Source organism: Vicugna pacos, chromosome 2 (genome assembly GCF_048564905.1).
Source record: "Vicugna pacos chromosome 2, VicPac4, whole genome shotgun sequence".
Taxonomy (NCBI): Eukaryota; Metazoa; Chordata; class Mammalia; order Artiodactyla; family Camelidae; genus Vicugna; species Vicugna pacos.
In genome coordinates, this window is record NC_132988.1 from 41,653,158 (window position 1) to 41,680,165 (window position 27,008).

General features: G+C 36.8%; 1 protein-coding gene and 2 pseudogenes across 4 annotated transcripts in view; all 3 read right to left on the reverse strand.

The window, feature by feature from the left end:
* The window catches only part of ANK2 (ankyrin 2), a 521,075-nt gene that overhangs the window by 160,193 nt on the left and 333,874 nt on the right, over positions 1 to 27,008 (reverse strand). For all 4 annotated transcript variants that reach the window (XM_072938390.1, XM_072938386.1, XM_031691199.2 and 1 more), the window contains 2 exons: positions 12,253 to 12,351; positions 10,017 to 10,115 (listed from right to left, as the gene is read on the reverse strand). In XM_072938390.1, coding sequence (XP_072794491.1) covers positions 10,017 to 10,115; positions 12,253 to 12,351 — 198 coding nt within the window. The remainder of the gene's footprint in view (positions 1 to 10,016; positions 10,116 to 12,252; positions 12,352 to 27,008) is intronic.
* On the reverse strand, positions 13,794 to 15,023 carry LOC140688526 (nucleoporin SEH1 pseudogene; annotated as a pseudogene).
* LOC116285611 (RNA-binding protein 42 pseudogene) lies at positions 20,590 to 22,001 on the reverse strand (annotated as a pseudogene).

Consider the following 27,008-nt stretch of genomic DNA (forward strand, 5'->3'; position numbering starts at 1 on the left):
CATAAATGTCTTCATTTCATTGCAGAATTCTCCTTTAAGCTCCAGACCTGTAGCTCAAACTTCCCGTTAAAATCTCCTCTTGGATGTATATATAACACAGCTTGTGTTCTCTAACCTCCTTCCCATCAAACCCAAAACAAAAATAAAACCCTGTCCTTATCCAGGATTCTCTGTATCAGTGGACTTCATCACCGTGTCCACTGATAAGTAAGGGAGAAATCCAGAAGTCATCCTTGTCACCATCCTCTTCCTCACCTTCCATATGCCATCATCACCAAGTGCTCTGAAATAGGTCTTACATCTTTTTCAATGCAGTCCCCTTTCTCCATCACCCAAACCATCAGCACTCCATTCTAAGCTAATATCACCTATTGTCTAGAGTCAACCTCTATAATAGTCTCCAAATAGCTTTGCATCTGCCCTGGCCTCCTTCAAGTTGTTCTCCAAACTGCACCAGGTGACCTTTTCAAAATCTAAAGCTTATCTTGTTCTACCACCCATTTCCACCTCATACTGGGCTTAGGATAAATACCTTAAAACAAAATCTTTCGTATGGCTTACAAGGTCCGAAAAGATCTGGCTTTCTCTCTGAAGCCTCATATATACCATATTTCCCCTAAATGTTTCAGCTCCCAGATTTCTTTTAGGCTCTTGCATATACTCTTTCATTTTCCCACAGCACACTTTATCTCCTCTTACGTCTAAGTTTCATATCAATTCCCTTCTTTAAGAGAACAGTTCCCTGGAGGGCATTATGCTAAGTGAAACAAGTCAGACAGAGAAAGACAAGTACTACGTGGTATCACTTATGCGTGGAATCTAGGGGGAAAAAAAACCAAACTCATAGGAACAGAGCATAGGAAAGTAGTTGCCAGGGCCTGGGGCAGAAATAGAGGTTGGTAAAAGTATATGAACTTTCACCTATGAGATGAATAAGGTCTGAGGATCTAATGTATAACATGGTTACTATAGCTGGTAACATGTATAACTGAAATTTCCTAAGAGAATAGAACTTAAATGTTCTCCCCCTAAAAAAAGAAAAAGAAAGAAAGAAAAGAAGGAAGGAAGGAAAGAAGGAAGGAAGGACAGAAGGAAGGATGGAAGGAAGGAAGGAAGGAAGGGGAAGTAAAAGAAATATGAGAGGTGATGGATGTGTTCATCAACTTGGTGGAGGAGAATTCTTTCACAAAGTACCTGTATACCACATCATCACATTGTACACTTGGTGGGGCCAACTTGAGTCCTTCAAAGTCCAAAGACTCCTATTCCTGGGACCTCAGATGTCTGCCTGAGACTCCTAAACAGGTAAAATACATTCTTCCCTGGGCATGTTTGCCCTAACAAACTAATAGCCCTAGGTAATGCCTAATCTCACAATAGCTCAGGCTGGTTTGTTTCAGCTCACCTTATCAGAGTCATAAACCCCATCACCCTTCACAAACCCTAAACTTCTTAACCTCACCTACAACCAATCAGAGACTTGTGCATGAGCCAATCAGGCACCTTGTGACCCGACCTTATAAAAGACCCAAACAACCAGCCCTCGGTGCTCGCACAGGCACCTCTGTCTCTGTGGTCCACTGTTATCTGTGACAGCGTAACTACTAAACTCCCTTCCTGTTCTTTGTCTTTGTCTTTGGTAAATTCTTTTATCGCCCACAACACTGGCCTGACTTGTTTCACGACACACTTCATATATCTCACAGTTTTATTTGTCAATCAAACCTCAATAAATCGGGGGGAAAAGTAAACTAAAAAAATAAAATAATCTATGAGTATAAAAAAAGAGAGCCACTTAGACATCACTTCCTCAGGCTCCACCACCTCCACCCCCGCTGCATCACTGTATCTCTAGCAAGCATTAGAGAGCACACCTTAAATCCCCAAATACCTGCTGAGTGAGTGAGGAAAGGAGGAAGGGGTTGAATGATTACTTCCAACAATTTTCTGTTGGTAAGTTGTATCACATTTTTACAATTTGTTTTTTTCTGCGATCCTTGCCTTGAAGGATCATTGCTTTGAGGTCTTCCTGATGGTTCCACTTAGCATCTTAGTTGTTGTGGAACAGACACATTTAGCTGTGAGATCTGAAGTAAAAGGCAGACTGCTACAGCTCTATTTTATTTTACTTAACTTTTTTGTTTGTTTTTCACTGATAATTATTTTTAAAGTATAGTCAATTTACAATGTTGTGTTAGTTTCTGGTGTACAGCATAGTAATTCAGTTATATACACATATATTCCTTTTCCTATTCTTCTTCATTATATGCTATTACAAGATATTGAATATAGTTCCCTGTGCTGTACAGTAAGACCTCGTTGCTTATTTTATATATAGTAGTTAGTATCTGTGAATCCTGAACTCCCATTTTATCCTTCCCCACCCCTTTCCATCCCTGGTAACCATAAGGTTTTTTTTTCTATGTAAGTCTATTTCTATTTTTAAATAAGTTTGTGTCATTTTTTGTTGTTGTTTTTAGATTTCATATACAAGTGATACCATATGGCATTTTTCCCTGTATTTCTGGCTTACTTCACTTAGTATGATAACCTCTAAGTCTATCCATGTTGCTGCAAATGGTATCATTTCATTCTTTTTTATGGGTGAGGGGTATTTCATTTTGTGTGTGTGTGTGCATGTGTGTGTGTACACACACATCCTCTTTATCCAATCATCTGTCAGAGGACATTTAGGTTGCTTCCATGTCTTGGCTATTGTAAATAGTGCTGCTATGAACACTGAGGTGCATGTATCTTTTCAAAATAGAGTTTCCTTCAGATATATGCCCAGGAATGGGATTGCTGGATTATACAGTAAGTCTACTTTTAGATTTTTAAAGAATCTTCAACCTGTTTCCCATAATGGCTGCACCAAACTACATTCCCACCAAGAGTGTAGGAGGGTTCCCTTTTCTTCACACCCTCTCTAGCATTTATCATTTGTGGGCTTTTTAATAATGGCCATTCTGACTGGTGTGAGGTGATATTTCATTGCAGTTTTGATTTGCACGTCTCTGATAATTAGCAATATTGAGCATTTTTTCTATTTATATATCTACTGCCAGAGTAGCTTATCCTTCATATTAACTTGAAAGGAGAGAAAAAGAAGGGTCTCCTGTATGAAATTTGAGCTCTATATTATTAAGAGAAATTTGGAGCTATCTTTGCCATTTTACTCTTCTCCCTACAAGTCTTACCTCACTACAAATTTAGTTCCTTTAAAATGCAATAATATTGGACTTAGATAGGCTTGTGAAGGAATAAAAAAATGGAACATTTACCAAAGATTTAGATTTTATGATGTTTAGGCCTTAATTCATTCAGGTTTCAGGACAAAATGACAACTAGTATTCACTTTCCATCCCGCTTGTACCCAGATAAATGAGCATAAAGACAAAATATGTGTATTAATTTTATTTCAAAATTGAAAAATTGTTTTATCTTATTACAAATGAAAATAGTATCATGTCTTTTCAGATATGCGTATGTGTATTTAGCAGACTTGTAATTTTAATGTTATAATTCAACTGGGATCTGAGAAAATAGTTCTATCCAATGCAAATTTTCAAAGACATCAATTCTCATCATTTCTCCAAGCATACTAGAGAGTGAAGAAAGCATATTTCCTTTGTTTAACTTGGAATATCAAGGAACACAGATGCTTTTGCAAACTTGGAATCACCCAATGAACTGATTTTCAGAGTCAAAAAGACAACAAAAATGTCCTGATTTCTTTCTTATTCCTGGTCAAATGCAAGTACATGCCATCATCTTAACTTCAGAAAATTTATATTACAACAATAATTGTCAAAAAAACCAACAGACCAATTAAGAAAGAACCATATTTATATATTTGTGGGAGGGAAGCTGAAAACAAAATCTTATTTTGGAATCTGTGATGAGAGATCCCACTTCATACTCTGTGTGTGTGTGTGTGTGTGTGTGTGTGTGATAGAATGGGATGTTCCACTATGAGTTTTTACTTTAAGAGCCAAGGATGGCTTGATGGCCATACTGAAGCAATTTGCTGTAATGGGCATGGTGGCCAACTGTGTAGGCTTTCTTCCTCTTCACAGTCCAATTCAAATTCTTCATGACAATGAGCAAGAGCTAATGAAGAAAAAATTACTGGACACTACACCTGAAAAGACATTTATCATTGCATGTAGTAGGTGTATGCACCCCTAAAATTCTGGACGTGTAATCAGTGGTCATGCAACCTTGTAACTGGCATTAATGGTCATGGTCTAAATATCTGAAAGCTAATAAAATAATAGCCTGATCATGTCCATGTTACAAATAGAAAAGTCTTCTTCTGGAATGAAATCTCCAAGATTGAAAGAACAAAGAGTGGTAAACATAAAGTAGGCAAAAGGATTCAATGAAAATAGAAGTAAATTTTCAGTAAAATATAGGATCAAGAATACCAAATCAGAATATTTTATTTGGACTCACTTACCATTAAAATAAAATAAAAAGAAAAATATAGTGTACCTGAAGTTCTCATAAAAGGACTAAACACAAAACACACTAAACACAAAAGAAATTCCAAGAAAAAGTACAATAGTATAGACATAGATCAGAAAAGTGAATGAAAATGATCACAAGTCATATTTCAGAAAATATAGTCTTCCAGGTGTTAAAAATCATTTGGTAAAAGAATACTCTAAGAGAATGTGTGACTGAGTGTCACAGGGCTCATGAATCCCTAAAGGGTAAACTTCCTAGTTGCCTGCTTTTGTGCAATGCTTTTAGTGTCCCTGCACCAGAGTGACCAGACCAAGAGAGAATGGATGGTGTCTAAGTCAGGGACCTGGCCCTCATGGTAGGTAGGTAGGGTCTTGGATCTCTCTGGTGGATATCGAAGGTATGGAGACAGCTAAATGGGAAACAGTATACTATTATGCTGAAGATAACTAAAAGAAATGGGTCCATACCAAATGGCCATAGGTCTGTGGCTCCATCACTATTTTGTAATAAGACCTTGGTTTTCCTATTTGTGCCTCAATTTTCCCCATATCCAAAATGAAAATAATCATTGCTGATTCACATCATTAGAAAGATAAAATGAAATTAAATAACACATGAAAACACTTTTTAAAATAAAGAGTCTAAGTGCAAGGTATTACTATTGGGCTGTAGTTCTTTGGCATCTGAAATCTATTCCAAGCCAAACTCAGCTCCCTGGACACACACTTTTTAAAGTGTCTCCTGGGAGCTTCTAACCCATTCTTTCTTCTAATGAAATTGCATATCCTATCTAGATATGACTACCAGGTAACTCAAACATCATGCACTCCATTGAATAAGGTAAAAGATAGAGAGCTGCAACTGATCACAAGTCCTACTTTATCCACTCTCCACAATTTTACTTAGCTCTGCAGAGATATCACTTTTCCTTTAACTGTAGTAAAATATACATAACAGAAGACAGTTTGCTTTGTAAAATAAAAAAATACAGATTTTTAAGGTCATTTTATTCTATTACATTGGTTATTCTGATTTTAATGATTTTACATAGAAACTGAAATAAAGATCTAAAGAAAAAAATACTCTTATATGAGAAACAAGAAGTCACATTTTTGTAGAGAAAATTAAAGAGAGGAGATTTCTCAGGCCAGATTTCCTTGGTAGCAACAGCACATGTTCATATTTTGAACACTGTGAAGAAAGAGAGCATTTATAACTCACAAAAAGGACTAAGTAAAAATTTTTCACCTTAAACCTTTTGCATGGATTCCACTTCAAGAGAATCAGCTCACTTGGGCCCTAATACGATTTGGGCCAGAAGAAAAAGAAATTTGAAAAATTATTCTCTGGGGTCTGTAGCAGAGGTAGAACTGTTACGTGAACTAGGAAAAGCAGTTTTGCCTGGAGATGAAAATTATGAGCAAGTGAATGATCATCTTTGTCTCAGTTTGTCATCGATAATGACAGAGCAAATGAAAATCAAAAGAGATAATGTACACAATGCACCAGAGACAGTGCCCAGGAGTCAACATTATTATTTATACTATTATCAATGTTAATATCTACTGTTAGGAATGATTGGAATACACACCAAAGCTAATTCTTTTACCTGAAGAGGACACATGCATATGTTTAGCCTCCAATCATATATGAGCAAGGCATTATGCCACATCCTGAAACTATTAAGAAGTGTGAGAAAAATAATCTGCTTCCAAGAAGTTTACCACTTGCAGAAATTTTAGATGTACTTTTTAAAATATGTGATCTTTTAAAAAAATTATTGTGCAGGTGGGGAGGGGTAATTAGATTTACTTACTTACTTACTTACTTACTTACTTACTTACTTACTTATTTATTTTTAAGTGGCAGTACTGGGGATTGAATCCAGGACTCCATGCATGCTAAGCACATACTCTACCACTGAGCTATACACTTCCCCACTGTAGATAAATTTTAAAAAAATAAACCTAAGATGGGCAAATATCAACAGGCAAAAAATGCTACCAAAATGTAAAGATAATCACCACTCTGAGAATATTTTAAAACCTTTTTAAAAATATAACTTCTTTGATAATATGTAATTGGGACGATTTTTTAAAAGTCGTATCTCTGAATCTAGTAGATTTACAGGTTATAAAAGTGACAAATGTCTGTACAGATAACTGGAAAAAATTCCACAAAAAACAAAACAAAACAAAACAAAACAAAACAAAACAAAATAACGACAAAAACAAAAAACAAAAAACAAAAAACAAACAAACAAACAAAAAATTCCAGCATCCTTTATATAGGACTGTTTAGAAGATGTTAATATGCTTAGATTTTATGAACGTGTCTGTGCTTTCAGAAAGCAAGCAACCACCCCCAGGGCAAACAGTGTTCCTCAAATCACTCTAATTTGACTCCCAGCCCCATTATTCCACCAAAACAGCCTTCACTGACGTCTTGATGAGACCTGCATGCCACTAAATCCAGGAGACCAAAGAACCAAGCCAGAGAGCTCCATGGTCGGGGCAAGGCTTAAAACTGCACCAAAAACTTGCTCAGTAGAAACTACACTGCTACGACGGAAGCACAGAAACGGAAATATTTGTTGATAGTTTTATATTAATCACATAATTCTATTTAAAATACTTAAACTGCTCCTACTGGTGTTCTGGAATTTCTTCACAAATTATAGCACTGCCTATCAAAATTGGCACAGTGTCACTTGAAGGTAAGCCTCACATGGGCCTCACAGATTATGTAGAGAATACAGAAAATTCCATAGAGGCACACCTCTGCACAACCTAGAAGCCTGTAAATGTTTACTGAATAGTTGTTCCCTGGAGCTTTTCAGAGAGTTTTTCACCTTCTTAGTTCAACAATAACCTTAGTGCTCCATTTCCAAATAATTTGGAAGTTCACCAAATGCAAACTACCATGCAGTCACCCACGTTCCTATAATAACAGACTACTCTGCACTTGTTTTGCATTGTGTTCTTACAAAGATGGAGGAGAAGGTATAACTTGGGTACAAAATTCAGAATTTATGTTGTGCATGTGGGGTACCTGTGCCCTTTCTCTGGCTCTCAAAAGTGAGTGACTGTCTAACTATTATAATCATGGCTCCAACCAATTCACCCGATATCCATCATTGTCACACAAGAAATCCGTATCTTAAACAGGACGCAACAGAGAAGAATCACACATGGAGAAGGACTCATATTCACCCCCAATAATCCTTAAAACCATGCCTTTGGAATTTGCTCTCTCAAAAGGCAAAATAATCAACCTACTTTATATAAATTCCTGCATTTTAATTTCAATTATTAAATTATAAAATATTCTAAGTAAGTAATAATAGTTTTTATTAATTGGTAATGATGGCTACCTAAATTTAATATAGCAAATAAGGTTACAGGTCTTATCAAATGACTTAGACATTTAGAAAAAAATCCCCAATTGTAATTATTAATTTTTCTCAGTCTAAAACTTTTTCTCAATATAAAAATCAGTGTGAAGCTATCTGTCAGGATTCCCTACAATATAAATCTAAATTGAGCTAACGGAATACAGTACAAATAAAGACTATTTTAATCTCTTAATGATAATATATATCTTTCTTTAAGATCTGTTATGATCTGGCATGATTGTGACTCTAAAGCACAGGCTCACTGATACTGAAAGCAAATTACTGATTAAATGATTTTAGCTTGTTCTCCTGGAAAAGTCCCCAAAGCATATACATTTCTAACAAACACAGCATAATAACTGATACAACTTTTACAAGCTTTTACCTTGCGGCATTTTTTTGAAATCACTATGTTCAACCAGTCATTTTGAGGAAAATAATCAAGTTCTTTTTATACATATTAACAGTGCCAACATACATGTGAACTTCCCATCAAAAGAAACCTCCTACAGTCAATTCAATGCTTTCATCTCTATGCTTTTTTAAGTACACAAACTATTGATTCACGCAGGTTGTGGAATCTGTATTTAGACAATATTGCTGCAATATTCCTACACCCAGTTTTCTCTTACAGTCTCTAAAGTAGTGCTTCTCAAAGTGTGGTCCCTGGACCAGTAGCATCAGCGCTACCTGAAGACTTGTGAGAAATGAACATTCTCAGGTCCCTCACTGGAAGTGAATCAGAAACTCTAGGCTGGGACCCAGAAACAAGGCCTACAGGTGACACAGGTGATGCTGTTCTAAAGCAAAAAAATGTTGTCTAGCTATCAAAAAAAGCTTTTAGCCCTTCCTTTGGAGCAGGAGATTTTGTAGTGTCCTATGTCTCCAAGCTCAGGTTGCCATACTCTATAGAATATACCAGAGTACTTTACAGATGATATCAATTTTAAAATTTTTCATTTAATAAAGATTTCAGAATATGGCATATTCTCAGTAAGTGTTCAAATATTGACGTGCATTTAACCAAAAATTTGGGTTGTAAGGAGAAATGTGATCTTTTAAAACAGTATGATATTATAGAGATAAAAATGGATAATGTCATGTCTCTCACCATTTCAACAGATTCTTCCCTACAACTGAGGTCAAAGAACATAGGGGTGATTCTAATTTTTCTCCATTAGTATTTTATGGGTCTAGAACTTGTGCCCTTCATTCAACTAGAGCCGTGTCTAGATGATGGATGAATGGACAACACAGGTAACAGATATTCCTATACAAAGGCCTTTAAAGACAAGCCGGTGACGTTATCCCAAAGAGTGGATAGAAAGGAACAGGTTTATTTTTGCCAACAGCCCCTGGGTGTGGTCTATGTTATTAGAAAGGTTAAAGACTTTAAAAAAAAGAGAAAACGAATGGATCTGATTATAAATATATGCATCTCAATTTCTGCATAAATACATTTTAGATACCAAGAGTAAAGTTTTGGCCAAAGCAAAATTTTCTTCCCACTTTCAACCAGAAAAATAAAATAGGGGTCAAGTTTATAGTATGATATATTTTGATTATTCTCTTAAAATTGTTAATTTCATTTTAAAAATATCATTTCCTATCCTATATAATTATTATTATATTCATCATAAGGCTGTGGGTCTCAAATTTTCCTGTTTCCCTCAGGAGTTTTGTAAAGCCCACATTTGACATGTGAAGTACCCAAAATAATGCAATTCTCACTTTATAGCAGATTTCCCACTGGAATACTAATTTTTTGAGAATTTTTAAAATTTAAGGAGAGAAGCTATTTTTATAAAGTATATATATATAAAATACTTTTATAGAGCAATACAACTTGTATTAATAATTCATATTTCACAGATGTCACTGTCATTCTAGGAAAAAACACTTTTTTTAATGTACTTAAAGAATGATAGACTGTGCACTTGTCAAATTTTCAGTTATATTAAGAGGGAGATCATGATACACGAAGAAAAGAAGAAATATCATGGCATGAGTTAATAAAATAATTTGGCTGAAACAAATCAGAGTGTTTATAGTAAACATTATCTTCCCAACAGCTGGCTAAACCATTAAATCAATTTCACAAAGCTGTTCTAATTTAAACTCATTTACATCAGAGAAAATCTGAATGTCATACCTGAGATTGTGCATTAATATTGGCTCCTTCCTTAACGAGAACTTTGACAACTTCTGCTTGTCCAGCCAAAGATGCAATGTGAAGAGCAGTATTTCCTTTCTGTTTTGGAGAAACAAAATAGAAAATGTTAGTTTCCAAATGTAAAAATCAAAATCGACAAGCACTTTCAATTTTGCTGATTACTTCAAGTGGTTAAAACTTGTCATTCTATTGAGACAGCAGTCCACCTTGGGAAAAGATAATTTTTATCATCAAAACATTGGCCATCTCAAATAGCGTCTTTCTTTTCTATCCTGAACAATTCTAGTGTAGTGTTAAGAACATAGAAGGACTGAGTTCTTAATCAAATAATTTAAGTGGGGTGGGGGTATGTGTATATGTGTTATGTGACAATATTATCATTCATGTTATTTAATTAACAACTAAAGAGTCCTACAACAAGGTAAAGTTAACTAAAAAAAAAAGCTTATCTGAACCACTGAGTTTATTTCACCTTGCAGGAAAACCTAGGAATTATAAGTGGTAAAGAAACTGACAAGTCTGTTATATGTTGAGTCACCAGAACACATGGTTGTTCAAAATATTTTGGGAATAAAATAGTAAATTTTGTGTGAACTATATAACGTTACCAATAATTTCTACCATTTGCTACATCAAAATTTACCATCCACAGTACCAAACAAAAATGAAAAATAATTTAATCTTTTCATAAAAAGAAAATATAGGCTAAGAGATTAAACGATGCCTATGACGTGATTAAAATAAATAACAAAAAGAAAAAATTAATAAACAAATATATCTGTACATTCAAAGCCATAAGTTTTGGACACTAGTTCTTTTTGTTACCAACTGACTGTGGGCCTCACATACTGATTTGAAGGCTCAGTTGCCTCCTCTTTAAATGAGGAGCTTTTCATGAGATTTTTTTCTGTGTCTAAATTGTAACCTGTGATTGAAAGTGAACCCATATTTTAAAACATCAATAGAGTTTAAAAGAAAAGGAAAAATGATAATAAAACAAACACTTAAGCAAGAAAAAGTGTTTGGTTTAATGAAGATATTAATATGAGCAATTCAGGGAAAGCAAATAATTCGATACACATTCAAACTGACATTCTTTAAATATATGTATAACATTTATTTGATGTGGTCAAGGGAAATGTTAATAAAAATGTGTATTCTCTATGTTTAAGGTAAAGAATGTACTGCATACAGTGAACTTACATTTTAACTTTGGAATTGCTGAAGTTTTTTATTTTGTTTTTGTTTTTAAATTTTGACTAGAACTGCTGTATTACTGTGAGCAGGGTCATTCTACATTTTGGCAATTATGCATGAGAGATATTGGAAATCTGGGTTAACTGGCCATACTCCTAATTTATTCCAGCACTCTTTTTGTCTATCCCTGGTTAGGTTAATGCCTCAGCTGAAGGTCTGAATGACTGTCACCTCTCCCTGCATTTCCCACAACCAAATTATCACACCCCAGCCCTGGTCAGCAGGCTTGATTCTGATTGGTTACTGGTTTTTTCCAAATTAAAATTTCACCTTCTGAAGACAAAGATTTGTCACCACTGATGCTATTTCTTAAAATCTCAGTTATTTCTGAAATGATTCCCCAAAGGCAAAGTTCAAATATATTTTAGCAAAAGCAGTATCAACAAGGAAGCAATAGTTCTAGTAAACCAAGCATCTTGTACATTTCTTTAAAAATAAATTCAAGTTTTTACAAACACACATGATAGTGACAAAATCTAATTTTACCCTAATAATTCAACCCATGATCCAAAATCTCTTTACCATTATAGTATAAAGGATCTGTATATTATTTTACCAAGTTAACTGAGTACATTAAAAGACATAACAACTTAAAGCATGAAAATTACTTGCTCCTTTCCACTGAGTTTACTATATCAATTTATTCAAAAAATGAATTAACTTTGGGAAATTAGGTGCTGTTGTCTACAAAGGAGTATATCAATCTAGTCTCTGTGAATCAAAGGGAAAAAGATAAAACATTAGAAACTAGAGATACAGAATTCTTCAGTCTCTGTTAAGTCCCTAAAGGAAACAATTCAAACTTCGCAAAGTTTAACGGACAGGGTTTCTATTTCAGTTCTGCATTGTTAAGAATCCTGGTGTTCCAGCAAACCTCCGAAATCTATAACCAGGGGAAAGAAGCTGTAAATCACTTCCTCTCTTCCAAGGAAATAAATTCTACCAGCATGAACATTACCTTAGTGGCAGAGTCCACAGCAGACCCTCTTCCCAGCAGCTCCTGAACCAGCCCCACATGGCCCTCCTTGGCAGCCAGATGGAGAGCGTTGAGTCCATTCTAGAACAGAGGCAAACAAGGCTCAGAAGTGGGTAATGACGAGGCAGACAGCTGCTGACCTTATGCAAGAGTATAACCCAGAGGACAGACTCTCATTCCCTTCATTTTCTCTTTCTTTTTGCATTAGCTTGAAGCTACTAATTTCAGAGAGACTAATTTTCAGTGGTTTTAATTCAGAGAGGCAAAGAGGTAAATATTCATAAGAAATGTGGATTTGGTAACTTCATTTCAACAAACTTTCCTTTTAGACTAAGAAATATCTAAATACTTTTCCAGTGAGAAAAAAAAAAAAGAGCAACCCTATATCATTTGTTGTGCCAGCCAGAAATAAAATCTGTCCAGTTTTAGAACATAGAAAGCTTTAAATAAATCTCCTAGTAAGGTATTTTAAGTATTTTAAGTAAGCTATAAAAGTATTATAACAAATGGTAGGGAAATACCCTTTTCACAAAAAGTGAATAGACCCGTAGGACAATTTCTAAGGTAACACAACTTTGTAATGACAACATTGTACTTAAAAGACATTTAGTACTAAGTCACTAATTTGTCTTGAGTTTTTTTTCCAAAAATTTAAGTTATTTTATAATCCCTGATAGTACTGTAATATCTGGTTTCCCACCTATCTAAATTTCTGAAAAATGAATTAGTCACCATTGCATTGAAAAAAAACCCTTGAAAATTTCACTAAAATGATATCTACATGTATTATACTGACACAAAGTTTGAAAGTAGATCTTGTCATACATGTAAAAAAATACAAATACAAATTGCTATATGGCAGATTTCCTGTTTGTGATCATTGTACATCTTACACTTAATGATTTTCTTATGAAAAGTATTCAGGCTTTTATATTTGACTCAAAAATAAAGTAATCTTTTATCTCTATGAAAAATATTTATTCAATCTTCAAATTAAAATTACAGAAATTCATTTTAGCTTATTGTTTTAGACAATAAAAGACATAAGCCTGTATATATTTTTCAGATGGAATAAAGTGGTATTTTCCCTCCTCTCAATGACTAATAAGGATGATAGTAACATCCTTTCATTTTAAAACCCATGTTAGTTTCAGAACATTTCAAAACATTGTTTTTGTGACCATGTCTCAACAAAAAGCCTCTCTGTTTATATTTGGAAAGTTTCAAATAGTGTCAATAAACTGGCTAGTCAAAAAAAAAAAAAAGAAAGAAAGAAAGAGAGGGAGGGAGGGAGGAAGGAAGGAAGGAAGAAAGAAAGAAAAAGAAAAAAAGAAAAGGAAAAAGATGTACACTGTATTTTTAAAGGCCTTTCGCCTTTTGGATTGTGTTTAGTAGGAAGAAGGCCGCTGGTGTATCTTGGGAGAGGTCAAACAGCGCTGGGTAAGGGGAAAACGAGGTGGCTTTTCATTCCTGTGTGCATGCAACAAGCAGTAAAACAGCAAGTTACTCCAGATAGCTGGGACTCAGCTGTGCTTTCTGCCAGCAGAAGATCCATTTAATGAATTTGGAAGATTTGGGATACTGGACCCTAGGGGAGGATTTGAGCTTCCCTGCTGAGAACTCCCACTGACCAGGCTCCTGTTACCTTTGAGGATTCCGGTACATTTCCAATCGTCCATGTGATTAGCTTTCCATAGTCTCACACAGCCATCATGGCCTGAGGATGCCAGCACTACACCTACTATATTCCAACTCACTCGCCAGACCTGAGAATTGTGATTATCAAACCGAGCCACTATATGGATTTCAAATTTTGTCAGCCCACCGGAGGATGTAAGTTCTTTCCTGCCCACAGGCTTTAATGTAAAACTCCTCACATCTTTGGTTGCTATGGCTAGAATGTGGAAAGACCTTCCCAAGTTTGGAGCAAATGCAATCTCATGTACAGGCTCTGTGACTGTCATGAGGGTTTCAGCTTTTGCATATTTCCTGGTGTTTTCACTAAATTTGAAAATCTGAACCTTGGCCATTGCGTTTGGACTGCTGTCGTCACTTCCTACCGCGATCATAGTGGGTGAGCACCACAGCTTGAAGGGTTCCAAGAAATACAGCTGCAGCTCAGCTTGCCTGAGATCTTGTGCTGCAGAGACCACTGGCTAAGGTTCATTACATCTGGTGCCTCATACACCCTCACGATACCATCTTCTGAGCAGGTCGCTAACATGAAGCCCATGTGCTTAGGAGCGAATTTCACATTGGTAATGGACATTCTACTGTCCACTAGAGTTGTCCTCTTCACCCAGTGGCTCCGTCCTCATAGTTTGTCATTCGACTCTCCTAGTATTTCTTCCCGTACGGCAGCTGTTCGGTCAAAAGAATAGGAGGCCAAAACCTGTCCAAATTCAGGTTGGGGCCATGTCACACGCCACACAGATCCACTACGTGTCTTCCAGCTAGCCGCGCAATGCCAGTCCCCACTTTCACCGCAGACCTTGACTGCTCTGGTCGCTGGAGCAGGTGGCCATTCGCCGCCCGTGGAAAAAGAAAGACACACCGTAGGTAAGGTCCTTGCGGTCCGCCGCGATGCTTGCCTGCCACAAACTGGCCGCGCCGGGCTCATTCCGCCTCCGAGAGGGCGGCGCGGGGCGCGTGGACCGCAGCCACTGGGACTGACACCCGGGCGCGCACAGTGGTGCTTCCCGCTTGCTGCTCCGCCAAAAATAAAGTAATATTTGTTTTTCTTTATAAAACATGGTCCTGGTTTCTCACCAACATAGTTGTATTATTAATACACGCATGTTGTGGTTTCTATATATTTACTGGCACAACGTGGTAAGTATTAAAGCATTTTTGAAATTTATTATTAGGTACATTCCTAGAGAATTTAACAAATGAATCAACAATATAATGAAACTTGAAAAAGATGGAGTTTTATGACACCTGCATTCTATCAGCATGCAAATGATGTTAATGGTGTTGACTATACACAAATGATTCAACAAAGAAAAATTAATCTTCACTCCCTTTACTAGACCAAGGAAAGTGTTACATTTTAAAGTTGTTTTCTGAGCTAATTACTCAACATCTTTAAAGTCGTCTTCTGAGCCAATTACTCCACACCCAGTCTCTTTGGTAACAGGAAGTATTTAATTTAAGTAGATGTAATCTACTTCACAAACAGTAAACTCATTCTAACAGTCAAGTATGACCATAGGTTAGGAATTTTTTAGAGGCTAACTGAGCTTTCCTGGTATCTTTTTTATTTTACACATTCTTCAGCATGACCTCTATCAGTTTTCCTAATTTGTTTACAGGAAGAAATCTTTTACTCTGTCTCATGAGCCATTACTTAAAATGCTTTTGGAGAATGGATCTATTACTTCAGTCAGTAAGAATCAAATGTTCCAATCATTGGGAATTGTCTAAATGGCACAGCAAATTAACACTTAAAGAATTTTGCATTTTGAAGTGTTTATTGCAAGAAGTTGCCTTTCCTTTTCCTTAATTCCTATCTCTGACTCCATCTGAGATTTCAGAACCTGAGAGTTCGAAGGGACCCTGAAGACCATCTAGTCCAGTGATTTCTTTACCTAGCTCTCAGCCCCAGGCTTGACATATAGTATCTACTCTATAAATACTGTTGGATGAGTGAATGAATATAAAGAGAGCATAAAGGAATATCTTGATAAAGATTATGTTTGTAAATAATCAACACAATGTAATATATTTGAGAGAAAAAGACTGAGTAGTCCCTGGAATTTATAAGCTATTTTTTAGTATTTTTGTCCAAATGGGAATAAAGGTACATGGTCTGGAGCTATTTTTTCCAGGTGCCTAGGGAACAACTGGATTTATTCTGCCCAGGAATTGTTATCTTCTTTCTAAAATATGATGCCATATAATTATTAGTAAATTCTGACTTAAGGGGCAAACAGTTATCTTGCTCAAATAACAAAATCTCTCCATGTGTGACTTTCTGTATTGATCCATTTTTTATGAAGTTCCTCTCCAAGGGTGGAGGAATAGGGAATCATTTTATTTGTTCTTCTGCAATTCTCTATCTTTCAGTTAAAAAAAAAATTCCTTTCTGGTGACTTTTATACTCCATTAGAATTTTCCCATTGGATCACTTTTACTTTTTAGAAATTATTTGATCTTATGTCAATGTATATTTAACTTAAAAAAAAGTGTAATCTGTAAATTAAAACTGCCAGCTGAGGAAACATGGAGGATTTCCCACCTTAAGATTTCTGGAGCCCTTTAACCACCCCAAACAGATCAGATCTTCCTGGACTAAGCCCATGGCTTCTGAGCTGTAATCAGCTGAAGGATGAGGAGGAAAAGGAACAGAAGAAGAAAGCATTTCTTCAATATTTGTTGGTGACTTCTCTCCTAGTTTCTTAATTTCCCAGTATTTCCCAGTATCACATCTTCCTTTCCTGTCATGGAAATATTTTACTATGTAAATCCGCAAATAATATACATCAGGGCTTTTTTGCAGCTCCACACTCCATCCTTCCCATGCCAACCCAGGCCAGATGAACCGGAAAAATGTCTCCCCTATTGCCAATTACTCTAAGGTACAGTAAACTGAATCTGGTTTTCACTTATCTCTAAAATGCTATAACATGGGCAGCATGTGGGATAAATCTACAGGGAATCTTGTTTACATTTTTAATAAAGGGTCAAGCATTATTAACTAATCATCAATCCATTATTTAAAACAAGTCCTCTACGCTGGCTTGAAAATGATCTCAAGAGTGCGTTCTGAATGTAACTTTCCACAAATTTAAAATAGAAAGGTTTGAGAATTAAGATTTTTTAAAGGTGTATATTTTTCTTTGATTCCATGAGTGACCAATTTTCTGAAGTTAGAGTTTTACAATACTCTTCTCAGCCTCCCCTCTGGGAGATAGCCCTCCTCTCCCGCTACAGCATTAGCTCAGTTGCAAGCTTTAACTTGCTGTGACCAGACTACTAGAACACTAAACTTCCTATTTTTATTTCTCAATAAATATGGATAACATTTTTTTAAACTTAAAGGTAACAGGACTTCATCTCAAATAGAATATAGTTGACATAATCTAAAAGTTTATGAAACTGAAATAAATATTTAAATTAAACAGTTTCAGGAGAGGTTATCCTAAGGAGCCCTCTGATGTCAAACTGTTTATCTTAGTTTACCCCACAGAGCTTTCTTTTCATGATTTCAAAATGTAGCTGATCTCATTTTAATACAAACCCACAAAACAAAAAACAAAAAGCATTCAAATCCACAAAACAGGATAGAATATTTTTTTCAATAACTGGCCAGCTTTCTTCTCAATTAATTACAAGGATGAGGCTCTAAATTAAAAGAATTTTATGAGAATAAACTACCTATTAGGGGGACACAACGACCCCAATACAAACCACTACAATATAGTTGCATTTTATTTAAAAAATCAACAAGAATTTGATTAAAAATTTCTATATGAGGGATTAGTTCAGAAACTAAACCATGCATAATATGTAAGTCAAATTCAGGACATACATGTGTCTTCAATTTCTGTAACACTGCCTACTGAAATTAGAGTGGTTGTAAAGACACAGATGATGGGTGAAATTCTAATTATAAATGTTCTGAATTTTTAATCTGCCCTCTTTTAAAATGCAATCCAATCGGGACTGCTGTCATATCATTGAATTCATGTCTTTCAACCGTAGGAAATAAAAGATAAGTAACTGTCTTTACACTAATGTTTTGATTTTGGAATTTCTAGCCAAAAATATATTTAATTAGCAACTGAGTATGTTGGGTAATTGTTATCAGAAAAAACTCGGCATCAACTGGACTTAACACCAAAATGTTTTATCTTGTGAATATGAGCTAACATATAAATTAATCGTATTTTAAATGGCAAGTGATAAATAAACCCATTCAGTAGGACTCAGCTAACTCCCTGAGAATATACTTTGCAGTTAACCCATTTTGGTGAGTCCTTCACTTTATGTTTCTAAAATTCAAATTTCCCCCAGGAGCTACACTAACCCTCTTTAACTTACCAAAGTCAATTAGCAATAATGGCCCACATTCCAAAGGATGTTTTGTTGTTAGATATTTTTTCACTTTGTGCAGGTGGGAAGGAGGTAGATATGCAAAACAGGTCACAACTTTTATGTTTGGGTTCAAATACAGGGCAGGGCCTGGTACTTTCCCAGTAATGCCTCCTATACAGATAGTGTTTGAGGCACACAGGTCTTTTTTTGTATCACAGCATAAGATACTGTCAGTTTCTGCAATTATTAGAACACTCATCATGAGTGTAGTGTGTTCTGATCAAAGAGTGTTCTGAGATAACTTATATTGAACAGAAACATGAACTATCCATTCTGCAAGATTAACATCAGGGTAGATGTTCAGTGATATCACCAAAAAGCAATGTACCTAGGGCATGTTGTCTCTATCCACTACAGAAATGGCTTCACTGAATCATGAAATATTACTACACATTTGGTTTTCATATAAAGCAGATATAAGAAATGTCCTTATGTCTATTTTATATGGGATCTCTTGATGAACTATAGTTGAGTTCAATAACAGGAAAAAGTTTAGAATAAGAAAAGCCTCTATGCTTGTTTTCACTAATCTTTAATTTAGGAAAATTGCATAATTCAATGTGTTTGGCTTTTTTCACTAGTTTACAGGAAACATAGCATAAATTCAGTATCCATCAGAATTAAGTAACACAAGTCCTTATTCCTTTCTTCGTTTTACTTCATTTTGGTTTTGTCTTATTTAGTTTCATTTTTAAACACTTTTTTTTTTGGTGGAGGGAGGCAATTAGGTTTATTAATTTATTATTATTTTTTTAATGTAGATGCTGGGGATTGAACCCAGGACCTTGTGCATGCTAAGCACACACTCTACCACTGAGCTATATCCTTCCCTCTCATTTTTTTTAAATTTAAGTAAAGTTGATTTACAATGTTGAGTTAGTTTCTGGTGTACAGCATAGTGACTCAGTTATACATACATATATGTATTCTTTTTCATATTCTTTTTCATTATAGATTATTATAAGCTATTAAATATAGTTCCCTGTGCTATACAGTAGGACCTTGCTGTTTATCCAGTTTTGTGGAGATTTTTTTGTAGCTTTGCTGTATAAGATCTTCTGCCAGAGTTCAGCAGGTATTCTGTGAGAATTTTTCCACATGTCAATATATTTTTGATGTATTTGTGAGAGGAGGTGAGCTCTGCCTCCTATTCTGCCATCTTGAAGCCCCTTCTTGTATCATTTTTAATAATATCAGAATTACAGAACACATGTGAGTATGTGTATGTATATGTTGTGCCACCAATACTTTATTGTAAAACATTTTCAGTCCTTTGGTATCTTGAAACAGCACTATGCCAAGTGCTATGCTCACTTAGTTTCATGTACTCCCTGTCTTGCAGGATTTATAGACAACAACTATACTTTTATTAACGTGGCTGATGGTAATTAGACTGCTCAGTGACTCGAAATACTGACAGACATTTTGGGAAAAACTTAGAAAATTTTAAATGACTTAAAAATCAAAAACAAAATGTTAAGAGAAAAATCCAAGAATTAATTAAACCTGAAAACAGTATGCAAAGCAGAGAATTAATATCCTCAGTGTGCTTGAGAATAAAAGTCATTGGTATTATAATTCTACTGAAGCAAATCTGGAGGAAAACAGATAAATAGGCAGTAAAAATAATTTAGATGAAGCAATGAAAGTGAATCCTTGTCACTGAGTTAAAGAAGATTTGGAAATCTTTCCTTTTACAGTTGTTAAAAGGTTGAATGTTTCTTATTTCTATGCAACTGACTGAATGTGGCTGGGGAGGGGGTTTCGTTTTTCTTTCTTCCCTTCTTTTTTATCTTTTATCTTGCTGCTTCTTCTTCTTTTTTTTTTTTTTTTTGTGAAGGCAGTATGATCACCTGAAGGCATAATAACGTGGTGTTGGGAATGATAAGAACTGCAAACTTGTCCTTGCGCAGTTACTAACCAGAAGTGTGGATCTGGGCAAATCACCTAACCTCTCTGTCCTCTAATGGTCTTATCTGTGAAGAATAACGATGATGATGAAAAATGATGACGATGACAATAAACAAACATTTATGAGCACCAGTTATGTGCTAAAGTCACTACTTTCGCCTTTTTTGAGAGGATGGGGGGCAATGAATGTAAATTTACTAGAACTGTTTTGGGGAGGATGGGTGAAGGGACAGTTGTGAGTTTTCCACACAGAACTGCAGAGAGAAGCCAGTGCCCAGCCAAAAGGGAGTGGGTGTCTGGCCACAGATCCTATCTCTGGCCCAGTGTCTTCTCCTTCTGCTTCTTACACGCAATGTCCAGATTCCAGTCCTTGCACGGATGCTGATGCAGCTGGGTGGGGCGCAAGCCTACATACTTCACGTTTATTTCACACAGGGTGTGAACACTGTCACTGGGGTCCTTAAAGCTAAGAAAGTCATAGCCCTTGGTCTTGACCATGCACTTGTCAGGGATCACGTTAGCCTCACGCAAGGATGGGAAGGGGCTAAAGGTGAGTTCCAAGATGTCAGTTCCTCTTCATTGCCAGATCCCCACAGGAGATCCAAAGTCATCTGCATCCCACTCCAGCAGGCTGATGTCCTCCCGGCTGCTCCCAGTTGCCATTGGAATGTTATGTTTCAATTTATCCAGCTTTACTTCCTTCCTGTCCTCACCCCAGGGCTCTGGGATCTAGAGAGCTGTGAGGCCAGGGCAGGGGGTCTGGGACCACAAACAGTGGGACCAGGAGTTCAGGAATGCACAGTAGGCCTGGCAGACTGCTTCCAGCAGGAGGGACAGGGACTCAGGCAAAGCCATGGTCAGGGCCAGTGGTAGCCAGGATCCAAAGTCTGCAGGACTAGCTAGGGTGCCTCCTGCCCCTGCAGCCACCAATGTACCAGGCTCCTCCAGCCCCGCTGCTGCCACCACCACTGCCTCTTCCTTCTCTTACAGAATCAATCCCAGGTCTCAACACCCAGCTCTTGGGTTGTTGCTGGGTCTTCTAGAGGAGGCCTCAGGGCAGCCACGGAGCCCAGAGAAGGGTCCCAGCACCCCGAGCCATCAGTGGCAGCATTAGAGGTGGTCCAGGGGTTGGTCCAAGCAGAAAAGGGGCCCATGAGGGCCTGGTGAGGGGGCCACAGGGCCATGGGTTGAGGACCACCTGCTGCAGAGGAAAGAGCAGAATGTGCTCTTTGTAGCACGTGGAAGACTAAGGCTGGATGCGAGATAAGAACCCTCTGGGGGGGCCACAGCTGCTCTGGCAGGAATGTGGCTTCTCAAGCCTCTAGACTGTCTAGGTGACTCCAATCACCAAATGCACCTGAGTTCACAAAAGGAGGGTCACCTATCTTGGGAGGAACCCCTGTGGCTGCAGCAGCTGTGTGGGTCTAGAGAGTCTGTTTGACCTGATGGTGTTGGCTGTAATCATTGGGCAGATCACAGGAACTGCTGGGACCCGCAGCGACTCTACCGTGGGGACTGTGGGCACCATGGGTGCCGCAGGCATACCAGTTGGAATTCTGGTCATGAGAGCCCCAAAACTTCCTGCTCAAACAGGGCCATCTCTGCCTCCATCTCTTTCAAGCACTCCTTGCTGCCCTTGCCCGAGTGCCGGGGCCAGGGCCCAGGACCACGGGTCCTCTCAAACCCAGGAATCCCAGAGCTGTCCTGCCAGCTGCTGCCATTGCTGTGGCAGCATCCTGAATAGGAACCAACCAAAGCAGGCTACTATTGATAAGTCTTTGATACTGGCTTTATGTAAATTAATGTTAATAAAATAATATGAACTTGAGTCTTTTGAAACAACCAACAAATATTTATTGAGCTGGCTTATTGGAAACAAAGTATTGATTGGGCCTGTACATCTGTGAGTCCCAGGCAACATGTCATCCTGACCTACAATTTTTAGAATAATGCTATTTCTATATAGTATCACTAAAATGACTAAATATACCACATCATTTAAAAAAATAAGATCTTAATACAACCTTAAAACAGCCATGTGCACATTATCCACCTTGAGGGGCAGAGTTATCTTTTTTGTTTAGCACTCTTATTAAATTTTTATAAAATAATATTATAACATTTTGTTTACCATCAAATTTTACAATAAGGTCTGTTCTCCATTTCTCGTGCTGATTTTATGAGATATTTTGTCCACTGATTGCTTTTCTATGATCATATAAAACCAGTGGATGAAACCTCAGGTAGAACAGATAGTCAATAAAAACCTGACAGGGCCATTTGAGCACTAGTTATGTTTCTGGCACATATGGAAAAGGTGTGGATTAGTCCTGCTGGAAAAGTTGAGGAACAGATTCAAAAAGATACAGCTGAACACCCATGAAGGTTAAATGATTGCATCAAAACACATTAAACTGTTTTGCATCTTAGGACAAATCTATAACTAATATACACGTGCCAGTTAATCAGTAAGCTCAGCTCTAAGTGCGAGGTTCTAACAAATTCACATACATTCCTAACTCTCTTCTTCTGTTTTCTATCACAGAGATTTGGTTAAAGATGATGAATTGAATGGAGTATTTTTGAGTCTAACATATAATGTTTACCTGGGTTGGGAATATTATTAATTTGTGCAGACATGATTATTTTAAAAAGAATTTTGAATTCTAATGAAACCTAAAAAGCGAACAGGAACCTGGTCCACTCATAGTCATTCTATCAACAATTCAAAATAGCAATTTTACTACTGAGTTTTAACTCTCTTAATTTAAATGTCACTTTCACAGGGTCTCCTTTCTTTGGTTAAGTTAATTTAAGAGAAATGATAGATACAATTATTTCTTTAGTATTTGACTTAACATGTGCTAAAGCAAAACATCTGATTTAGCATGAAGCTCAAAGAAAGCGAACTATTTGAGCTACTTACCATAAATAGTCATGGTTTAAAGAGATTTAAACATTAAATTTAAAAGTCAGCAGCAAATTATTTAAATAATAACTGAAACTTATTAGAGTTTATTCTCATGTCAGGCTTGGTTCTACGTTTTTAATTGCATTAACTCATTTAACTCTGAATCGAACATTATGAGTTATGAGCTACTCAGTGATTCTAGCTCACAGACTGCACTCTTAACCCCTACAGTTAAAAAAATAAAAAAGCTATGGACCCTGTATTATAATCCTATTTCACTTTCTTTAGACTTCAGTTTCTCATTAACTCTATTTGATATTCTTCAGAATAAAAATATCCCCATCTCTCATAATAAGTCAGCAATTAAGGAGAAAATTATTTGCCTTAGTCTTCTAGACATATAATGTCTAAATGTATCAAAATTAGAAAGGAATTCTATAATGAATGCAGAATGTTATAGTATCATATCCATGCCAAGCTAAGCTGTTTTAATTTAAAGTAAAAATGGAGGAAAGGGGTTTGGTTGGTTGATCCCTTAAGTTACTTACAGTAATAAAATTCTGTGGCTCTTAGCTGACAAGTAATGAGAGTATAATTTCCAGAAGATTTAAAGAAAACATCTACGAGACTGTCTTCTCTTCGTATATTTATCACTGGCTCATTTCACATTTACATCAACTCATCTTAAAAGAGGGCATTAAAATCATGGATTTTCTCCTTCCAACACAGAATTTATCAAGATCAGCAAGCAGGGGAAGGAGTGTGTATCAGAATTAACCAGTAACCTTTTTTAAAAAAATGAATTGAGAAAATTCCCTAGTGGGGCAGCCTGAAGTGGATAGGTGGGCCAAGGGTGAGACTGAAGTGAGAGAGGGATGGATGGGTGGGGTCTCAAAGGGAGGGAAGCAAGAAAGGAGAATGGAACCTAAAAAGGTTCTACACCTTATCTCAGTATGTGCTGTGTCCTCCACCCATAATGTGGCACAAGAGAGGAAACAGTTTTGGATGAAATATTACGTTCAGATAAAAACGTGGTACAGAGTTTTAAATGAATATAGATTAGAGAAAGCTTAAATTCAATAAATAATAACTGAATATCAATTATTCACCTATTAAAACTTTTTTGAACATTTATTGTATGCCAAACATTGTGCTAGGAACCAAGTATATTTCAAGGTACTCATACAAAAATCTAGTCATGTTAGTAGAGAATTACAATGACTTCTAATCTCCCCTCCCCCCCACACACTTTTAACAATTTTAATTAAAAATAAGCCAAATTTGGCTTGCTGGAGTCTAAAAGAACATGGGAAGAGTGAGGAGTAAGCCATCAAACAACAAAAGTTAGCTTATAGGAGTCTTCCAAGTACCACACCAACACTCTGCTCACCATCATTATAAAATAATTCCTGGAAATTGCATTCGGTATCAATTTCAGGTTTGTCTGATACACAAGCTAGTTTAGTCACTTTATCCTCTGAACAGTCACAAAATTTGTTTCTTTTCACAACTGATTGTGCTTTGTGTTTCCTGTTTATCTTCCCAACAAGGCCTCCCATGAAGAAAAGTCAAATCTATTCACTTTTGTAACCTCTACCCCTAACACAGTGCCTAGCACAAGAGGAAGATACTTCAGGCAATATTCCTACAATGGACAAGCTAATGAATAGTAAGTACCACGCAGAGACATACGGGAGTTTGCTTACTTCCTCCAGTCACCATACATTTTGTCAGTAAATGTGGTCAGTGCATGGACAAGTCAGGCACAAATACACCCATCTCTGGCCTTTGGAAACAGTCAGGAAAAGTGCACTCTCTGAGGCTGAAGCTGGTTAACATTAACATGTATAAGAGCAAATAAGTCCCTAAGAGAAACACTTAATCTAAAGTAGCCTTTCTCAGTCTAGAATCCTTGGATGTGTTTGTTCTTAAGGATCTCAGAATTCTCTGAGAATTTTTTCAATTTAATATTTTCATTTAATTGCCAATCTTAAAAAAATTAAGAGAAGTATATTCTGGATCATCTGGATAATCACATTTATTTAAATATAATCTAGTAATTTCTTGTTCTTGCATTCTTGATTGCTGTGTTCTTGATTGATTCTGAGGAATCATTTCAAGGAACATACATTTTAATGCAGTATTTCTCAAACTGAAACGTATAGATGTGTTCTCAGGGGCCCCCAAAAAGTCTCCTTCTCACAGTAGAAGAAATACTGCCTCAAGAGATGGCTGTAAACATAACCTGATAAAACTTGGGTCTTTTCCATCTAGAAAGCAGAATAGATGTCTGAGAAGGCATGACTAGAACCTTCCTAAGTATTAGAAGCTTTATTATTTCCCACAGAATTACAAACTGTCTTAAAGAAATAATAATAATTTTGATTACATTGGAAGGAATAAACTCATTAGTATTTATCCAGAATTTTTCCATCCAGCTACTCTAGTTTGAGTGACATCACCAATTATGGCCAGCCCCAATTTTTGTTAATTAACTTCTATCCAACTGCAGCTGTCAGAGCTATAAGTTGGTCTCCTGAATTAGTATGTGCAGCACACTGGGTGTTCTCACCCACTTAATGTCATATCATTTGAGCCCAAAGTTGGTAGCCCCTGATCATGTCCATCTTAATGGACAATCAACCACTTCTTAATACAGAACTGCTTAATTCTCTTCTATACGTCCACTTCCTTCATTTCTAAGAATCTGAAGAAGTTATCATCTGAAATAAGGTTTCTTTTTTTTTTTCTTTCTCTTTATTCCAAAAGAGAGAAGGTCTTGAAAAGACTAGAGACCCTAGGATTTGGGGTTACTTGTTTACAATCATCAAGACACACACACACACATACACACACACACACATACACAAAGAGAAAGAGAAATTTATGACAGTAGGGAGGAAAGGAGAAAGGACTGGGAAACTTCTATAGAAGAAAAGAAAAAGACTGTTTAGAGTAAGTGATCAGCAAAGGAAGAGAACGTTAGCCTAGGAGCAAGCAAAATCTCAGCTACTGCAAAGGGGCTGGATGGTTTTTAACGGCACAAAGGAAATAACCAAGCAGAAAAATGACTGTGCAAGAATGACATCTACATCCCACTTTACACTCCAGCTGTGTTTGGCTGAGTGCATATCTGAAGAGCTGTGTTGCATACACGTTTGGATCAAGATTTTCCCTCTGTCGACCCTCCACAGTAGAAGCCAAGGTAGGACTCCACGTCTATGGCTCTTGTCTAGACTCCCCTGCCCCATTTCCTTCTCCAAATGACTCCCACAATTCACCATCACTATCTAGTTGGACTAAACTTCTCATTCCCTGTATCCCTGCTTGTGCCAGCCACCAAGTCACTCTTCATCCCTCCAAATGCAACCCCTGTATGCCTTGCTGTCCCCTTTTCTGACTCTGTCTCTGATCACTTTCCTTTTTCTGAAGGTTGTCTAGAACACACGAATGTGGTTATCAGCAGCGTTGTCTGTATCCTAAATTTTTCCTCTGAACATTTCTCTTAGCCTTTTTATTTTAAAAGAAACCCAAAGCCACTGCTTCCCTGAAGCCTACTCTAGGGATAGTATTTAGCTCCCCACACTGCCCCAGGTGACCACTGGCCATGGTGGAGCTGTGCTGATGCTCCTTGATCCTCTTTGTTCTTTGAAACTATTTTTCCTCCTCCTTTTACATAAACCTCCAGATGCCATCAGCCTGTATCTTTTTGATCTCATCCTCATCTGTTGAAGAATTTAGCTACTAGTTCATTGCCACTTTCTCCAACATGGATGAACGTGGTTTCTCCAAAACTCTAGACTTTCAGGTTCCTGAC